General features: G+C 38.5%; 1 protein-coding gene across 1 annotated transcript in view; it reads left to right on the top strand.

The window, feature by feature from the left end:
- KPNA3 (karyopherin subunit alpha 3) overlaps positions 1–15,697 on the top strand; it is a 47,611-nt gene extending 31,914 nt beyond the window's left edge. The window contains exons 8-17 of the mRNA XM_041407275.1: positions 1,855–1,941; positions 2,344–2,513; positions 3,636–3,680; positions 6,197–6,328; positions 7,463–7,591; positions 9,249–9,353; positions 9,486–9,557; positions 9,661–9,823; positions 10,709–10,803; positions 13,130–15,697. Coding sequence (XP_041263209.1) covers positions 1,855–1,941; positions 2,344–2,513; positions 3,636–3,680; positions 6,197–6,328; positions 7,463–7,591; positions 9,249–9,353; positions 9,486–9,557; positions 9,661–9,823; positions 10,709–10,803; positions 13,130–13,228 — 1,097 coding nt within the window. The 3' untranslated portion in view covers positions 13,229–15,697. The remainder of the gene's footprint in view (positions 1–1,854; positions 1,942–2,343; positions 2,514–3,635; positions 3,681–6,196; positions 6,329–7,462; positions 7,592–9,248; positions 9,354–9,485; positions 9,558–9,660; positions 9,824–10,708; positions 10,804–13,129) is intronic.
- The last annotated feature ends 3,294 nt before the right edge of the window (positions 15,698–18,991 follow it).

Genomic DNA, 18,991 nt, shown 5'->3' with positions numbered 1-18,991 from the left:
TCCTTCTCAACTTGTTCATTGGTTAGTCATTGTTTTCTTTCTTTTTCATGTCCCACAATGTCGTCCTGTTTGAATGAAGCTAACAGAAAGGATGTTTATAGTATTAGCTATGAGGCAAATATCTCAAAGTAAAAATTAAAAGCAGAATAAAAGTATGTTCAGCACAACTAAAAACATTATTGTTATCTGAACAATTACTAGAAGTTCAAGTTGGGACATGTTTCTCCCAAAATCTGTTTAGCTAATGCTTGAAAAGAAGAAAATGTGCTAAATGACTTCAGAGAATCAAAAAGCATTTTACTCATGAAGAGAAAATGGGTGAAGTTTAGTCTGAAAGTCTTGCTGCTTTGACTGGGAGATGACCAAGGGAAAACAGTCTCCCAGCTCTTCTCCCTTTAGATGAGGAAGGGTTTGAGGAAACAAAGCAGTAGACCCTTGCAGCTACAGAAGAGGCTGATGCAGCCTTAATACAAAAGAAGGCAGCCTCCTGCAGTCAGGAGGGACAGATGGTACTTGGAAGGCTCAGCAAAAGAGGAGAAGTACTATATGCACAGAATAGCTCTTGGCAGATGCCAGTTTGGAGCAGGAATAATTAATTTTTTGAGAGTGGTAGGTCAGATAACTTCAATTCATGCTGTCTCAGGTTGTCCTCCTGCCCGAGTGCAATTATGAAATAACTTCATTCCTGGTTTTGAAAGCATACCAGGATTGCAGTGTAATATAAACTACATAGTTGACCCTCTTCTCCAAAAGATGTTGAATGCATGTATGCTGAATTGTAATCTCAGTAATTGCTGAGAAGGAAGCTAAAGTATTCCACTTGAGCTAATGGAAGTGGGGTGATTTTATTACAAGAGTGAGTGTTCTTAAGCAGCAGTGTGTTGTTGTCCCTGCCTGTCACTTGTAGGCAATGGCTGAATCACTCCTCTGGGGTGGGGAAGGGAATTTTAGGTTGTCTTTGTTCTTCATGGCCCTGTGTTTTTCAGGGAAATACATCAGAGTTTTTTGGCTTATTATCACTTAACATTATCAACAAAATATTAATTCACGGTTGCTCACAAACTGTGTTGCACTTTTAAAAAATTTGTGAAGATGTTTCTGCAAGAAAAATACTCTTTAACAGTATATAAATTGATCTAGTTTATTCAGACTATACGATGAGTATGATCATATACAGATTTTAAAAATTGCTGCAGGAGTTACTGTCTTTCAAACAGTATGGCTTGTCTGAAGGAAAACAGTGCATGGGGATGGTAGTGGGATGGTTACTTAGCTCTATCAAATATATTTAATTCCAAAGAGAATGATACCTAAAATCAGTACCACTTCCTTAATTTGGTATGTTGCTGGCATTATATAAGAGCAAATTAAAACGTGTCTTGGGACTGGCAGATGGATGTAAATCTTCACTGCATATGGAAACTAACTATAGCCACCTCTTGGGAGGAAGCTATTTTCTTAAAGGCAGGATGTGAAGCACGTTTGCACAAGTAGGCATGTCATTCTGCTTGGTATGTGTTGTGATCCTGGATAAGTGGAAAATCTGAATTACTGGGACATGAAACCTCATACCTGCATACTTGAGGGTCTGCCTATCGCTTTGAGAAATATGGGGAAATGTTTAAATGTGGGGAGCATTGTTGATTAATAATTCTGTTCTCAATTTTTCTGTTCTGTTCTCTATTTTTCCTTTCTCTAGATATATATAGAAATGTTCAGCTCAGGTTTTGTGCACCCTTCATAACAGAAACATTTATAAAGCGTGGTGGAGAATGTGTTTTGTGTAAATCAGTGAACATGTTGCTCATATACCAAAATGCAGCATTAAACAAATCTAATCTTTGCATTCTGCAGATGCAGTACCCCTCTTCTTGAGACTACTTCATTCACCACACCAGAATGTTTGTGAGCAAGCTGTCTGGGCTCTGGGAAATATTATAGGTAACTTGTTTTAATGAATTCAATTCAGGGAACATTTCTATTTAGAACTTAACTTTTTGAACATTGGCATTATCATAAGTGACTATGTTTCCTCTGAATTCAGTGTCTTGATACAATTTTTTTTAAAGTATATAATATGGCCAGAATTACATATGTACCTCCTGGTTTTTTTTCTAAATAATACTATCACTTGCTATACAAAATATTAACAGGATAAATTTTGTGTTTCCTAAAATATACATACATAAGTTTACGTATGTGTATTTAATTAAATATGATCTTTTAGTAGTAGATTATTGGTGAGGAAACATAGAATTTCAGTATCCCAACATGTCATTGCATACATTTCAAGATTTTCCATTTTTAATGTAATTTCTTTTGCAACAATTTTCATTTCTGTAGGTGATGGTCCTCAGTGTAGAGATTATGTCATATCACTGGGAGTTGTCAAACCTCTTCTGTCCTTCATCAATCCCTCCATTCCCATCACCTTCCTTCGGAACGTCACATGGGTCATTGTAAATCTCTGCAGGAATAAGGACCCCCCACCGCCTATGGAGACAGTTCAGGAGGTAAATAAAGAATTATCAGACAGATAATGTTTTATACTCTGGGTTGGAAGCCAAATGTTTTACATAGTCATACTATGAATTCTTGCATGTTTTCTGTCACTGCACATGTGTAGTGCCACTCTGTCGTAATGTTAGATGAAATAATTTGACCAATTTGGTGGTTCTTGCTACAGCTGTAATAAAGGTATTTGTAATGTCTGAAACTGAGTAAGACCAAAGTGATGAGCTACACACCAAAAACATTAACACACTAGAAAGCATTAAAATACTCAGCATTACGTGTTTTCATTAAAAAAACCCAAAAGACTACAGTGTGATTCTGTACCTAGAAGAATTCAAATATAATTATTTTCAGCAAGAGGAAGTGTAAACTGTGGCATGTAGTGTGGTTTGTGTTTTGACTCAGTGTGCACATGCAGTCAGTGCCAAGTCCCAACCTAAGCAGAAATCCTTTTAAACTGGTGAACAGAGCAAATGCTCCGTTGATAGTTGGAACAGTTAGTAAAATTGAACTATTTGGCTAGAATTGTAATTGTAATTAAAGTTCTTGATTTTAAGATAAATTCAAAAGTGTGGATACAGTTTTTGAAGCCATGTGAAGTATATTACTGTTAACAGCTAAACTTTAATGAAATTTTTTAAATGAAGCAGAGAAACAGGGAAACGTTTTCAAGTAATACTTTACTAAATAAAACACTGTTCAAAGCAGTTTTATCACAGCCCAGTTTTATGTTTTCTCCATTTGTCATTATTCTGTGATTTGTGATTTAATCTAAGAGGTTTATAATACTGATATTAGGATAATAATTTTTATTGTGTGTGATAATAAAGCTTTTTAAATAGTGGCAGGGTGTCTTATCTCTGTTATTTGCTTGTTTTCCCTCAAAATACAGTCTACATTCTGTGTCTGGAATATAGTACTGTCTCATATTTTTACATATTTGAAATACAGATAATACAGATATTTTTATGCATACTTTGAGGGAATGACCAGCTGCTGGAAAGTGTGTGATTACAATATATTAAAGTAGACTCAAGCTAAGCTTTGTGATTGCAATACTTGGATTCATAATTTTACCACCAATTTTGTTCTACTATAATGACTGATGAACTTCTTTTCAGATTTTGCCAGCATTGTGTGTTCTCATTTACCATACAGATATAAATGTAAGTAATTTCTAAAGTTTTAGATATTTAGATTCTTTGTTTTGTCTAGAAAGATAATGCTGCAGGATTTTGTTAAAGTAGTAAACTTGGGTTTACTTTGTGTGTTAATTTATGTATAATTAAGTCATAAATGCATAATTAAATATGAAGACTAATGTGATTGTGGCTATTCAGAGCATGAAAAAGAAAGTGCAAATACCATTTCTGAAATACCTTTTGTAGAAGATGGTATTTTTTATCCTGTACATTTGAAATAGCTTTAAAAAATCCTATCTTGAATAGAGCACTAGAAAATTAGTGTCAGCTTTACAATCAGCAGCACTTTAATTCTGCCCCAGTTTATAATTTTGCATAGATGATATGTAATATATGTAAAAGAATTACATGTAATTCTGTATTTCACTCCAGTCAAATATTGTGATCATAAGGGTAAACCTGACTTCTGTAACCTGTTGGGTGCCTGACTTTGCAACATTTAATTAAATAAATCGCATATGAAAATATATTTAAACAAACAGCAATAAACTATTGTTTTGTGGCACCTTTGACAACCTTCATGTTTTTAATACTAAACCTTCAGTACTTCCCACATTCCTGAATCATGAGTTTATCTGTGTTTTTCCAGTGTCTTAGGGAGTGGATTTGCCTCATGAAACCTTATATATTGTGACTTCAGAAAAGAGATCTGTGTAACTGAGGGATATTAAGCTGTTTTTCTCCTCCTTCTTTCAGGACTTTGTAATCCCTGTAGTGATCCTTTAGTTTAGGGAAGAAGGAATTGAACCCTTGTGTTGGGTTTGGGGATAAAATAAAGCGTGAGATCAGTGAGACTGTCATTTGTTAGTTCAACACTGTAGTAGTGGTGTTTCTGCTGCTTTTTTAATGGTGAAGTGGGCTTGTCTCCACAAAATATTTGTACAGTTTAAGCTGGGATTTTGCCAGGATTTTCCCAGTGTAATGTGAGTGGGAGACAGCACATGGTGACTTCTCAATGAGTAATTTGGACAAAGCGGAACGGAATTCATTGCAAAACCAAATATACTTCTAACCTGTAGGCTCTTCTTCTCTGCCAAATTTTAAAGCTTTTTGAAAGCAATGATTGTATGAGAGCTTATTGATGTAGGTATGAGACTGTGATGCCAGGTTTTGACTGATCTCAATTAGGGTGTCCGTCATTTTGCTCCTGAGAGTCAGGTGCTAGTTTGGAGGTACCAGTGTGGTCCCAGCCTCTCCGTACTGGAGCAGCAAACCTATCTTTGGAGATGAGTCAGTGATGCAGGTAGGTCAGCCCACAGTCCTGTGAGCGCTTCTGGCGGCTGCTGCTCTCGTCACCAGCAGGGCTGTGGGACAGCAAGCTGGTGAGGCACCATCTCTCACTGCTTCTGCTGCCATAGTGGCTCCACTGCAGCACGTTCTGCTGTCCCTGCGGCGCAGGAGGTGAGGGCAGCAGCAGGCTGTGCTGGCTGGCATCCGGAGCTGGGTGGCTGCAGCTGGGTCAGGACTCTGAGGTTCTTCCTGTGTTCCTAGTACTGCAGTATTCAGCTGTTCTCATAGCTGGAAATTTTAAATGGGTATCTGTTTTAAAAGTAGGCTAGATCTAGGTGCCTCAACAGATTATGTCCCTAGTAGGGTCTAGATTTCTTTTCCTGCACTTCCTAACACCATCTCTGTGTGATGCGATATCTCTCTCTGCTGGCTTTGTTTCTGCTTTAGGTACTACCTTTCAATGACTAACTTTTGTACCTGTCTATTTTTGAGGGCTTTCTAATCATCCTTATCAAGTCATCAGTGACTTTCTTTCTTTTAAGGTTCTTAGATGGCCCTGCATGATAGGCATTTCTCTGTGGGTTTTGCTTTGCTTGAACACTTCAACAGTTGCCACATTACAATAGTTGCCAGTCCTTTAGTTAGTATAAGAATTCCTTTGCTATGTTTTTGTTCTTGATATGAAGGCAGGAAAAGGCATACATCCAGACTTGTTTGCAGTTTCACTTCAGAACGGCACTATGGATCAAAAATGCTAAGGTGTTTGATGGACTAGAGACTTAAGGGAATTTATATACTCCATAATCATAAGATATAACAGCTAACAAATTACTGCTATATGAAGGAAGCTGTATTGGTATTTTCTTCGGAAAGTTACTAGCACAACTACTTACTCGAGCTGGCTGTGTATCTTGGAAATGCAAATCAAGCCCAACAGTTTACCTTTGTGAGATGATGTATACTGTCACGTTATGCACCAAAATGTGGTATTTAATTAAAAAGGAATTTGAGAGGACATGCAGAAATTACTCCAATGGAACAAATGGCCCTGATTTTCATAGTTGTATATAATAATCTAACATATTACTGATTAGGTCTCATCACAATCATGTTTTAAGTTTTTCCTATAACTAAAGTGCATGTTTTCCCCTCTCCACCCCCAGATAAGTAGAATGTTGTTCACTAAATTAAGCCTTCATTATATGGATTTTTCTGTTCAACGTGTAAACCATGTTCTCTCCAATTTGTAGATTCTTGTGGACACTGTTTGGGCTTTGTCCTACTTAACAGATGGTGGAAATGAACAGATACAAATGGTGATTGATTCGGGAGTTGTACCTTTTCTAGTTCCCCTTCTGAGTCATCAGGAGGTTAAAGTTCAAGTAAGTCTGATTCAGTTGTGTTTGGATAGTCCTTTGTATACTGTTTGCTAAAAAAACGTGCCTTACAGTATTTATTAGTGGAGTTAGTGAGATGAACATTTATAGCTACATTTTGTGTAGGTAAAATGAAGAAAAAATATTATCTACACTGGGAAAAAAATGTAAGAGAGAAAACTCAAGCAAAACACTACTAACACAGTTTTAAGTAGTGACAGGTTAAACATTAACTTACGTTATGTGATTACTAGGGGTGCCTTCCTTTTGTAGTTCTAAAACATTTAATGACAGCAGATCTTGTATTTTCCAGAATCCAAGTAATATGCACTCTTTCTGGTGTTGCATACATGGTTGTGCAAGTTCTGTCTGAATAGTTCATGGAAATCAGTATTTTGGAACCTTTAGAGTATGGAAATATTTGCAGATGCTGAGTCCTTTTAGTAAAGTAAATTTGTAATTAGCTGTGAAAGGTTAACTGACCTTACTTGATTAATTTTAAAGACAATATGAAACTAAAATCTAGTTAATGTGTTTTTTAAGACCCATCTGCTGTAATACGGATATCTTCTATATATCTGTGCATTTGACACGTTTGTTTAGTTTGTACTTTGGATGAGATTTGGCTGTCTTGAAATTTGTCAGACTGGTTCACTTGATGAAAGAAGTCTGTCCAGTGTTCTGTCACTTGTAAAGCATTTACTGACCAACACATAAAGATGTAAAGTCCATTTCTAAAATCACCTGAGACTCAGTAAGTAGTTGTGAGGTTTTGAATGCCCTAGTGGGGAGCTGAATGGAGAATTGAGCAACCTCAGCAGGCATGGAGCCTAGAAGCTGTGGTTAGAATTGTAACACAGATCATGTACATTATGAACTAATATTCTAAGGTTTTAATATTCTTTTAATTTCTAATCTTTGTGCTTTTTGAGTTGAGCTGCAGTGCTTTTACTTTGTGATGTACTGTCTTTTGCTGAACCAGTATCCATTTTTCTGATGTAGCTCAGAGGGTGAAGTGCTAAATTGTATTTTGCAAAGTGTTTTTATAAAGAGGTATCTTAAAATGCTGTTTGTTATAGCGTAAGTAACAGCAATGTCTTTAACATGCAATTTTTTTTCCTTCCCACTTTGGATATTCAGACAGCAGCACTGAGAGCAGTAGGCAACATAGTAACTGGTACTGATGAGCAGACACAAGTTGTTCTCAATTGTGATGTTTTGTCTTATTTCCCACATCTTCTGACGCATCCAAAAGAGAAGATAAACAAGGTATGATTTGCTTCATCCTAACTTAGTATTTTTTTTTAAGAAATAAAACAGTAGCCTGTGGAATATTACAGAAGAATTTCCTGCAGCTGTTATTTCCGGCATGTGAGCAATTTTATATAAAGATGCAGCCTTTGAGGCTGGTGCTTAATTAGGACTGAAACCAAACAGCCATAGTGAGTATCCATGTATTGGTGTTGATGCCTTGTGCTTTCTGGGAGGACTGAAGGGTTTTGCTTTGGAGTGAGATACTTTTTCTTTTCATTTGCAAAGTGAGTAACTGGCTAACTTCATTTACAGTTTTTCATAATTTTAGTCGAGTCCACTGAGTTGCATAAGACTGATCCAGTTTTCCCACTTTAGCTTTTCATAGTGAAGTTTGTTCACTTGTTCATCTTCACCTTCAAGGAAGGAGGGTGTGCCACTGTCCTTTCGTGACAATTATCTCTGCATTTCATCTCCTTCCTTTTGGCAGAAATAACTTCACTGCTGCAAGGATTGGGTGGAATAGGGAGAGTTTGATGAAAGTGATCAGTGCCTCCTTTTCCAGAGCTGTATTTCATGTTATTTGGGGATTTTTAGTCACTGTGCCCTGTTCTATTGTAGAGATAGTCTGGCTGAGAAGGCTTTTTTGTTTAGATTATGTAATTCCCCCAGATAGTGTATCATTGAGGAGAAATCTTATTTGTGAGGAATCTCTGTTTCTTCAGGCCCTGTCAGCTGTGAAGATCTCTGAAGAAGTTATCTTTGACAGTCAAACTGATGTGGTTTATTTTTGCCTGTCCTCTTAACTCTCAAGAAAGAGTGATGAAGAGCTCTTTTGAAGGCCAGGGTATTATTTTTGTACAAAAAAAAAGTCCAGAAATGCTTTGAATTTTGTTTCAAGTCTATATTGTGAGAGGCAAATAGAAATAAAAGCAAGATACACATCCCTAAAAAAGTGGAAACCCGTGGGTTTTTTTCCTGCAGTGCTTCATAATTGCCTTCTTGCCACATCTTTTACTTAAGATTAGAGCCTTTTAAGATGTTGTGTATTGTTACGATACGTATCCCCCTTTGTAACTGGGAATTTATAACTGCCATCAGAGAGGTGGTAGCTATCTGGATGAACCTTCTGAAGGAGTAACTGCTGAGCAAAGTCACAGGACAGTGTCATATGTGATACTTGAATGAGTTTTGTGGACACCACTTCATGTTACACGAAGAAAATGGGAGGTGGAGTCTTCTTTTATCGTAGCAGAAAGGTACTACTGAGCTCTCAGTAGCAGGATTACAGGAAAAGTCCTTTTTTTTCTGATGCTTTACCAGTTTTCTTATATTCATCATAAGACTGATGGAAAGTTTAAAGCCTGTCTGTGAGTCCAGCAGTGCAAAGTGGATATAAGGCATACATCTCCTGATGTATGGAGACACTTCTTGTGTGAGAGAGAATCTGGCCCTGTGAATCAATCATATTAATTTTACATTGACTCCCTGTTGTCTTTCATAGTGCAATAAAAGTTTGTGTGCTAGAAGTGCTGCTGAGGAGGAGGAGGTCTGTTTAGTGATTGCTCGTTGTATGATTTTAGGTTTTGAGGTGATCAGGTTTGGTTGAGTTATTTTTTTCATCTGCTGACTAGTTTTTAAAAGTGCTTTGCTTTTTTGCTTTATCCCATTGTAGGAAGCAGTTTGGTTCCTTTCCAATATCACAGCAGGAAACCAGCAACAAGTTCAGGCTGTAATAGATGCTGGGCTAATCCCCATGATCATACACCAGCTGGCTAAGGTCAGTCAAGCTATCAGCTATGCGAGTTGTCATCCTCTTTTTATAAATCTGACATGAGGAGTTTGTGATTTTTAATAAGTTTGACAGATGTTTCCATGCTGATTTTAATGAGCTATTAATTTTATTTTTCAGGGGGACTTCGGGACACAAAAGGAAGCTGCTTGGGCAATTAGCAATTTGACAATAAGTGGGAGAAAAGATCAGGTATGTGTAGCAAGATTTCAAGCTGTCACTGAAATGTTGCATATGCAGCCATTTATGTAAGAAGCACAATGTTGAAAATTTTCTTTTGCTTTTAATTATTTAGGTTGAATACCTTGTACAACAAAATGTAATCCCACCGTTCTGCAATCTACTCTCAGTAAAGGATTCTCAAGTGGTGCAGGTGGTGCTGGATGGCCTGAAAAACATCCTGATAATGGCTGGTGATGAGGCTAGCACAATAGCTGAAATTATAGAAGAGTGTGGAGGTAAGAGCTTACTAGGCTTTTAAAAAATTTAATTGGCTGGATGTTATTCTGTCTTCCCCTTGCTGCTGTTGATGTTTACTGTAGTGTTATTTAACATGGGCTATTTGAGTAAACAAGGGAGACTTTTTAATGGGAGACATTACCTTTTTTTTCTGTTTATTTGTTTGGAGATGGCTGTGTAGAGGCAATTGTTGAAGGAGCTTTCTGTAGCATAGGTATTTTTTAGGTTTCAATGAGAATTTGATAATTGCACATTCTTTGTCCTGTGGTAAAACACACAATTCTTGCTCTAGTTCATTGCCTTGGAAGCAGTTTTAAGATCAAAATTTCATTACAGAGCAAAGCAGGATGAGGAGTCTTTTCAATATCACAATCCAAGTTCTAATGTGTGCTAATTAATGTATTATAATAAAGAGATACTGAAGAACATAATGCACTGGAAGCTTTTCCCTTGTGTTATTCCATGTCCAGTTTGAAAATGGAACTAGTGTTTTAGCTGCTTTGTCACCTTGCTGTTTGAAATTTACAGGCAACACACAAATGTAGCCACTTCTTTTTGGGGATGCATAAAAAGCACAGCGACTAATCCAAAAGTTATGTAGTAGACAGAAGTTTTAAAAAATAAAGAGTTTTATCTAAACAAAGATAAGACTCCCTTACCCATTGCTCATAAAATGGAATATTCCCTGGCATATAAAGTTCACAAACTACTTCTCATTCCTCTTAGAGACAAAGATGGCTGCTGTGTAGATAGTATTTTCAAACTGACCTACATCTTTTCTAGTGTGTTTCAGTACTAATGTTTAATTATTTTTCTTATTTTTTAAAGTAGTCAGTAACTCTGGTTTAATCTTACAAAACTCTTCTCCATTTTCTTTTATTCAGGATTAGAGAAAATTGAAGCCTTGCAACAGCATGAGAATGAAGACATTTATAAACTAGCATTTGAAATTATAGATCAATATTTCTCTGGTGATGATGTAAGTATGCTAAAGATGGAAAAGTATATGCATTGTGCTCTTAGCTTAGTAAGTACATTGTCACTGTTCCTCAGCTCCAGTGGTCACGAACATACATTATCTCCCAAGTCGGTTTTCCTGGTCCTTGTTCAGTACAGTTTCCCTCATTTTAAAGTCTTTGAAGAGTTTCTCAATACCAGGACTTTTCTTCAGCAAAATCTAGAGGACTACTCTAGTTTTGCCTAACAAATTGATCAATGCTCACTTAATTTTGTCAGATTGACATGTAATTACTTGTGATTAGAATCTAAACAGTTCTCTGGCTCTCCTTTTTATTTTCTCATCCATCAGTCTTGAAAGGGGCAGCAGATCCTTACTTTCAGATAAATTTTTGTGTTTCAACTCTGTATTTGCTCAGTCTGGATTCTGCAGTGAAAAGAGTTATCAAAACTATTAACACTTCCTGCAGCTGTTTGACCTAGACCATCCAATATTTTGTTGCACCCAGGTTAGGTATTTTGACCCTCTGATTCTAGCTCCTCCTGCTACTGGCTGCCTGTGAGTTCCTGAGGAGCACTTCAACATGCAGTTTGAAGACAAATTATCTTTTCTAGGCTTTCCGGGGTGTCTGTAATTCTACAGCCTAGTAGAACTATGTTTTTGGTACTTCTCTTAAATTGACCTCTCTAAATGCCAGCTCTAACTTCAGGACTCAATAATTTTCAATTCTTGGGCCCACCATATGGTTGGGAAGTTACTCACCAGAGGTTAAGATACATGAGAAGTTCCCTATGCCTGTAGTGATTCTAGAGTCTCCACAGAGACTCTAAAATTTCTGTGTCTTACTGAAGAGCACAGTCTGGTTGAGGTAGGTGGAAAAACATCTGTGTTGAGGTTAGTACTCACTTCGTGCATTTACTTTTTACATTAACACAATTTAATCTATGCCTGATGGGCTGATTATGCCTGCTTTACTCAAGAGCGGGACTTTACTTCACATTATTATCATGTTGTTACTATGTTTTCTGGTGCCTCTGAAACTCAGAATTCTAGGAATTCCATAATTGCTCCAGGGAGACAAGAGATTGGTTATGGTAGCCTGATGGGCAGTGTTACGATGGACTGTCCAGGAGTGTTCTTGCCTTCTGTCTCTTCAGGAGCTTCAGTATTCTCATGAGATGTTGCTGGCTGCTTGATGTCCCTTCATTGCTAATCCCATCTGTTCCTTTGCTGAGCCCTGTAAAGTGCACAGCCTGTACTTTAGAGCCAGCACTTCCTGACTTCAGTTTTTTGTGCTAAAGGCAGGTGTGCTTAGGTGGGGTTACTTTGTAGTATCCCTGCAGAAGGCAGAAGTGCTAATTTATCAGAAACAAAAATGTTTTGTGAAGCATTCTGAAACCAGACTCAGTCTTCATGTGGGCATGACGTGCAGATTGTTGTGGTCACGAAAGGCCTCAGTCTCTTCCCCCCCAGTTTAGACAGTGTCACCCAAAGTAAAGAGAAAGATTTTAGATGGGTCAGTTCTGATGTGTGCACTACTGCAAGGCCAGGTGTCAGAAAGCTGTTCAGACCTCCCACACTAGGGCTCTTTCCTGCTTCAGAGTGACACATGATCTCCAATGAGGCTCAGAGAACTGTGCAGCTGGTGATTTGCAGGAGGATGGGTAGGGTTTGAAGCTGTGCATTCTGTTGCTACTGACCATGTTATTTGCTATTCCTTGAGGCTGTAAATACCAAATTCTAACAGCTCAGAGGAAGCTGGATGAAGTTGCCTGCTGATGCCTTTCACTCTGTAACCATAGAGCAATGAAGTACTGTTGATGTAAAACAAAATTCAGATTGTGCTTATGAGACCTATATAAAACTGCTCTGAAATGAGTTCTAAGTCCTTCACATTCTGATAGGAGATATTAAGAAGTCTTTTAAGCTTTTATATAAGTATTTCTATCAGCTGCTGATAAAAATATATTTTCTTGTTGAAAGAAAATGGGAGAAAATACAAAACTAATTTTAGAATGCACAACTAGTGATTAGCCAACTCCAGAAGTACTAAAAATTGGCACTGAAAATTGAACTGCACAGCTAAAATAGCAACTGCTTTGACCAAACAGCAGCACTGTCCCTAACCATTACAATTTTCTGTTTCCCTCATGGTATTAGAACAGAGTTAGTGTGTTGTTCTTTTTAAACATATTTGGGGAGTTGAATTGGAAAAACGGATCTAATTTTACAGTGATAATACTTAAAAAAAAAAAAAAAGAAAACATGAACGATTGTGAATTTCTTCTCTGTGTACCCAGTCATGCAGGGAATTGGCCTCATGTGTTCCTGCTGTTGTGTTTTGTAGATCGATGAAGACCCCAGTCTCATTCCTGAAGCCACTCAAGGAGGTACTTACAACTTCGACCCAACGGCCAACCTTCAAACAAAAGAATTTAATTTTTAAGTTCAAAAAAAGTGCAGCTTCTCTTGTCCCACACCAGTACGAAGCACCACCAGATGGCTACCAAGTGAAGAAACAAAAGGCTCCAAGACACACATGCCTCTTCATTTTGATGCTTCTAAAGCAAGCCATGTATTGGTCACTTTGCAGTTGCCAAACATCACTATCACATGGACTGTAAATGCATATGCATGATCTCTTAAACTGTTTCAGAATTCTTTCTAACAGTCCCAACTACCTTTTTTTGCCTTTTTCCTGGTGCCACATGCTGACAACCGCAATCTGCAGTTTTGTTAAGAATATTCCATAGTGGTGGCACATTGGCTTTCCACGGAAAAGTAGCTTCTTTGGAAAATGGTGCGCTGTGGATCAAGACACTTTGGTATGATGCATACATTTTGGAAGACTTTACAGGGGCCCAGTTTGCTCTGAGCCTCCATCATCGTCCTCCACAAACATATTTTCATAAACTTTATGTGGAAGAATAGATTCAAAAATGCAAGCCAAATGAATTTCATTGGTGAAACTGAAATAAAAGTAACTTATAGAAACACAACACTTGGCAATTGATTAAACGCTTAAGTTTAAAAGAAACAAAAAAACTACTTCAGCTGTCAGTAATTGATGTGTGTTCATTAACTGCCTCAGAAACCAGGGTTGGAGAATGAACTGTAGATTTGGACTGGTAAAGCTTTTGCCATTATACCTAATTTTTGAGAACAGCGAGCCCTATTTGACCACTCACTTCAGCCTGTGTGTTCCTGCTGTTTTGAAGTAATCAAATGCTGTGCATGGTATTTTACCTGAGCTACAACCTGTTATGGACTTGAACTTCTGTTTAAGCTGAAAGCAAGAGTCCCAGACTGTAGAAAAAAATTCTGTCCAAAAATGTAGTAGATAAAAAGAATCTTGCTTTCAACTTTCAGTAGTCAATATCTTCTGTTTTAAATTGATAATTGGATATGGTTGATTTATATTGGGTTTAAACTGTGGAGCTTTCATGTTTACTGTAATTTAGTCTTAAACTATTTTTTACTTAGTAACCAGTGCTTATGATGATGTGGTTGGCAACAAACCAGCAACTACTTAGAAGCGTCATAAAAGCTTCATTCTTGGAGTATTGGAAGAATAATTCACAAGTTAGTCTCAAATCTTATTCATGTGATTAAAAACATGCAAACTGGTTGATGTGTGAGGCTGTATCGAAGCTGCCGTTACTCAGCGTAAACCTGATGTGCAGCGCACATTAAATAACTTCCTATAGGGTATGTGAAGTCATTGCTTTTGGAAAATCGCCTGACCCAGTCGCTTTCAAAGGGATTTTGGTATTGCTGGGGCGAAGATCGGTAATTTTGAAATTCTGTAAGCTGTCACACAAACTGGTTTTGTTGCTGTTGTTTACTGGGTGTAATTTCCCAATGCATTGATGTGAAGGGATAGAAAAATCTAAACTAATTTAGTTATTGGATGTGGGTTGTATTTACTGTGATGAAGATAAGGACAGATGCCATCAGAGCTTTGTGGATCAGCTGTTTTTCCACTGATGAACAACACATAGCAGGTGTGCATTCATTAAATATATATCTGCCAAGGTGGAGCCACTTTAAAGAGTGAGTTGTCTTGTATCTCAGCTGGATACAAGCGTATGTTTAAACTGCAAGATTTTTACTTGCTAGATAATCTGTTTTAATATAGTGGTTTGGCCTCTGATTATTTATAGGTTTTATAAATTTTAGAATCAATTTCTCTTTAAGGTGGCTCAGATTTTTCAACTCTTGTGCACATAAAATTGAGTTGAAGTTCATTGTGCCTTTTTTCTTTTCCCAGAAGTTGAGTTGAAGCTTCATATGGTAACTGCATCCTATTCACACACTATAGTCTAAAATCTTGAAACTGTGTGGTGTTCGCTAAAAAACTAAACAATAAAAAGTCAAAGTTAGGTAAGGTCACAAAGTTTTTGTGAAATTAGAGTTCCAGCAGACGTTATTGTGAACAAATATTTTCCCCATTCTAATTCAGTCTAGTCTCCTGTACGCCGTGTAGACTGATGCGTAGCCGGTTCAGCCTACGCTCACCGTTGTTCTAGAGATTACGTACAAATTGAAGCTGAAACAACAGTTTTCCTCTGCTGTCAAGATCCGATCCTTTTCTTGCACTCAATGCGTTACAATAAAAGTGAACATCGGAGAACTGGGTAAGGCAGGTCCAAGTGCTTGCTCAGTTCTTTCTGCTGTGACCTTATCAGCTTTTGATTGGGATTGCACCATTTCATAGTTAATAAAGGAAACAAAGTATATTGCTGCACTTTTACGTTTTCAGAACAGTGTTTAAAATTGCATTGTTTTTATTATTTTTTTAAACTATCAGTTAAAATAGACTAAAACGTTCTTTCAAAGAGGCATCTAAATGTGTTCCTAATTTTGTATATGGGCTTAGGTTTTGTAACCAATAAAAAGCTGCTATCAAATACTATAAAACATTCAAGAACTTATTTTGAAGGTTATGGAACTGCTTAGTCTTCATGGATTGACTTAGGGGTTTTTGTCTTTGACTAGATATTAGTTAGCAGAACTCCGCATCAAAGTTTGAAGTATGTTACAAGTATGAATAAAGTGAGCTAATGCAGTCATCTCTGAAACCTTGGATACAGAGTTTTATACTGTATATGGAGATGTTTCCCAGGTGTGTACAGGCAGCTGTGGTAAGTGGGCTGCAGCTGTTCCACGTAATTATTGAAATAGTGACTTCAGTTCAAGGGCTTGAAGGTGGACCAGGAGTGTCAAGGAACTTCCACAGTCGTCTCCTACCTCCAGAAACAGCCTTTCAGGCTCCTGGTGCAAGGCTGATTGCTGATTCAGGCTGCTGCACAAGGGGCCCAACTCCTGCCCAGTGTGGGTTGGGAGGGAGCGTGCACCAAAACTGGCCTTGGGCTGGACAGCCTTTCATGGCCAGTATCCCTCCCCCTGGCACAAGTGACCCCATTGGGGCGCTGCTTGGGAACAGCTTGGAAGTGTCAGAGCCTTGCATTGTCCAGCAGCCTCCTAATTAGTACAGTCCTGCTTTAATTACAGGACAGCACCAGTGGAAGGAGAGACCACTTGAACTGTTTGAAAGGTGCCTGTGACTGCAGCTGTGGCTTTGCCATCCTTTTTCTGTGTCAGCTGGCTGAGCCGCCTGGTGAAACCCCTGTCTCCATGGGTGGGAAATGGAGAAGAGCTTCCAGTGCTGTATTTAAGTCTTTACAAATGTTGGTCCATGGGGATATAAAGGAAAAAGATTTCATAAGAACCTAATTCCCATTTCCAAAAGCTGTTTAATCCCTTTGGTTCCTTCAGCTTTCAGTTGACAAACTGAACTGCGTTGGGTTTTTGCAAGCTGATAATTATCCTCCAGATCCTATCTGGAGGACTTGAAAGACACTACATTGGAATAAATAATGCATTATTTTAAGACATGTCTTGTTTAGAAAGAGTAAAATGTAGATGATATCTTAATGTTCCCCGTGCTTGTAAAAGTACAGACACTTCCATTTCGTTTGCTTGATCTGCTAAACAGAAATAAGTAAGAAGAGCCACTGTCAGGCAGATGTTTATTGATTTTTTTAAGCTCAGCGATAGCTGAGGCCCACTTTGTTATTCTGTTCTTCTCTAATGCCCTCTACATTCTGAATGTCATTCAAGCTAGTCCTTTCCACCAAATGCAGTGTGTTGTGTTCCTTCTATTTCGTTGCATAAAAAGTATTCCTTTTTGTGGCATAATTACACTTCTATTCAAACATATGTAGGACAACAAATTATGCCAAGCCATTAGGAAGCCCTTTTCAGGAAGAAAAGGATAAAAACCCAATCAGTAGAAAACTGTGGGCTCCAGCAGGCAAAGCCTTGGGAGGTTTTGCTGCAGGGGTTTGTTACGACTGTCACTGTCACCTTGGCAGCAGCCAAGTGAGCTGGAGCTGCCTGAGACGCACAGGTTTGGTCTGCTTCAGGCTGGGACAGTTCTTGATGCTGCTCAGGAAAACTGCCTCGCGTCAAGATGCAGAGTTAGGAGCTGGAGCAGCTTTCTGCTTCCCTGATCCCGCTTTGTGTGTGCAGCATCCTGCCACAGAAACAGCAATGGGCCGGTCTGCTCCATGCTGCTGGCTTGGCCTGGAGCTCTCCAGCTGCTGCTGCAGGCACACGGGCAGCTTTGTGTTCAAATGCACTCATGATACAGCTTTCTTGAGCAGCGTCCCGGTTTGTCAAGCAACTTAAAAGCTGATTTTTTTTCCAACCTTAGTTTGTCAGGTTTTAACGTTGGAGAGATCGCAACCTTGTGTATCACACCTAAAAATGTTAGTAAGATGATTCTTTTGTTTTAAAATGAAGGTTGGAGCCTTTAGGCTGCTCTCTGCCTTCACCTGTAGCAGTAGAATAGGTGAATGTCACCACACAGCCTCAGAGGAAGAATGACAAGTTCTGTGAAGAGTTTAGATTCCCTGCAGGGAGGCTCTTCCCTGGATGCAGTGGGGGAGCTGTGGGAGAAAGTTGGTTGTCCGTTTGCTCTGTACACTAAATAGGCTCCAGGGACACACAAAGGTGTGGAACATGGATTAACCATCCTCTTTCCTAAGTAGGGTCCTGTGGAAAACTGGTGGTGGGATTTTTTTAATGTGCTGAAATGAAGTGTAAGGGAGCTCACGTCTGCACCTGCTGTTTGCAGGCTGATCGTCTTTAGTGGCTGTATTTGCTTGTTTTTAATCCTGATTCCTGGAGCCAGATGATCGCCCATACAAAATTGTTCATACGCGAAGAAGGAGGATGAAATTGAAATATTTTGCCAGTGGGCTTCAGCAAGGTCAGTTCTAGGTTTGTGCAGAGAAATGACCAAGGGAAGCTGCAGCTCTTGCCCTGAGAATAGACTCGTCACTGTTCTATCTGTTTGATGCAGTTCACAGCTGGTTTCCTCTGCATTTCACACTTTTATATCCCAGTAGAGCTTTCTGAAATCTTCATACTACCTGCATGTTATAACATTGAAAATAAGGGATAAATTCCTTCTGTTCTTGCCATGATGATCCCAGCTTGCAGGAGGTCCGGCCCAGTAATTGTTACAGTATTTATTCGACACTGGTTCTCTAGGGGTGGTTTGCCTGGTCTTAGGTTTTGTCATGCTAAGCACAGCAGCACATAAATCTCTGAAGGTGATGGGTGTAGAGGGAGCATTTAGACTTGTCAAACTCTCATACTTTAAATCACATATGTAGAAAAAATGTGTTGCTTTTTCAAAAGAAAAGTGCTTTCGGTTGTTTCAGATCTCTCAGGTCAAACTCTCATATTTTAAATCACATATGTAGAAAAAATGTGTTGCTTTTTCAAAAGAAAAGTGCTCTTTCAGTTGTTTCAGATCTCTCATTGCCTTTACTGGTTTAGAACAAATATTAAAAGTTTTAGAAAAAAAGAGGCTAAACCCCCAACCTTTTAAGGTGTGTTTGTTTCAATTGCTGCTAAAATGTTGCATCTCACATGAAAAAATTTCTGTCCAAAAGGCTCATTTGTGATCGCATACGGGAAGCTGGATGTGCTGGATACTTAGCAATAATACTTCCAGCTCTGTAATCTCAGTCTCAGATTCTCACATTTCAGGGCTCTGTGCTGAAATATTTAACCCTTTGGTGAGAAAAGGGCCCAGTGCCAGGGGAGCAATTAACAAGGGGCACCTTGCTCCTGCAGCAGCAGCCTGCCTTTCTCCCTGCCATCGAACTGCTGGGGGTTTATGCAACCTCACTGT

Source organism: Onychostruthus taczanowskii, unplaced genomic scaffold, assembly GCF_017590055.1.
Source record: "Onychostruthus taczanowskii isolate IOZ18803 unplaced genomic scaffold, ASM1759005v1 scaffold26, whole genome shotgun sequence".
In the NCBI taxonomy this organism is placed as follows: Eukaryota; Metazoa; Chordata; class Aves; order Passeriformes; family Passeridae; genus Onychostruthus; species Onychostruthus taczanowskii.
This window is presented reverse-complemented; position numbering and strand designations above follow the sequence as displayed.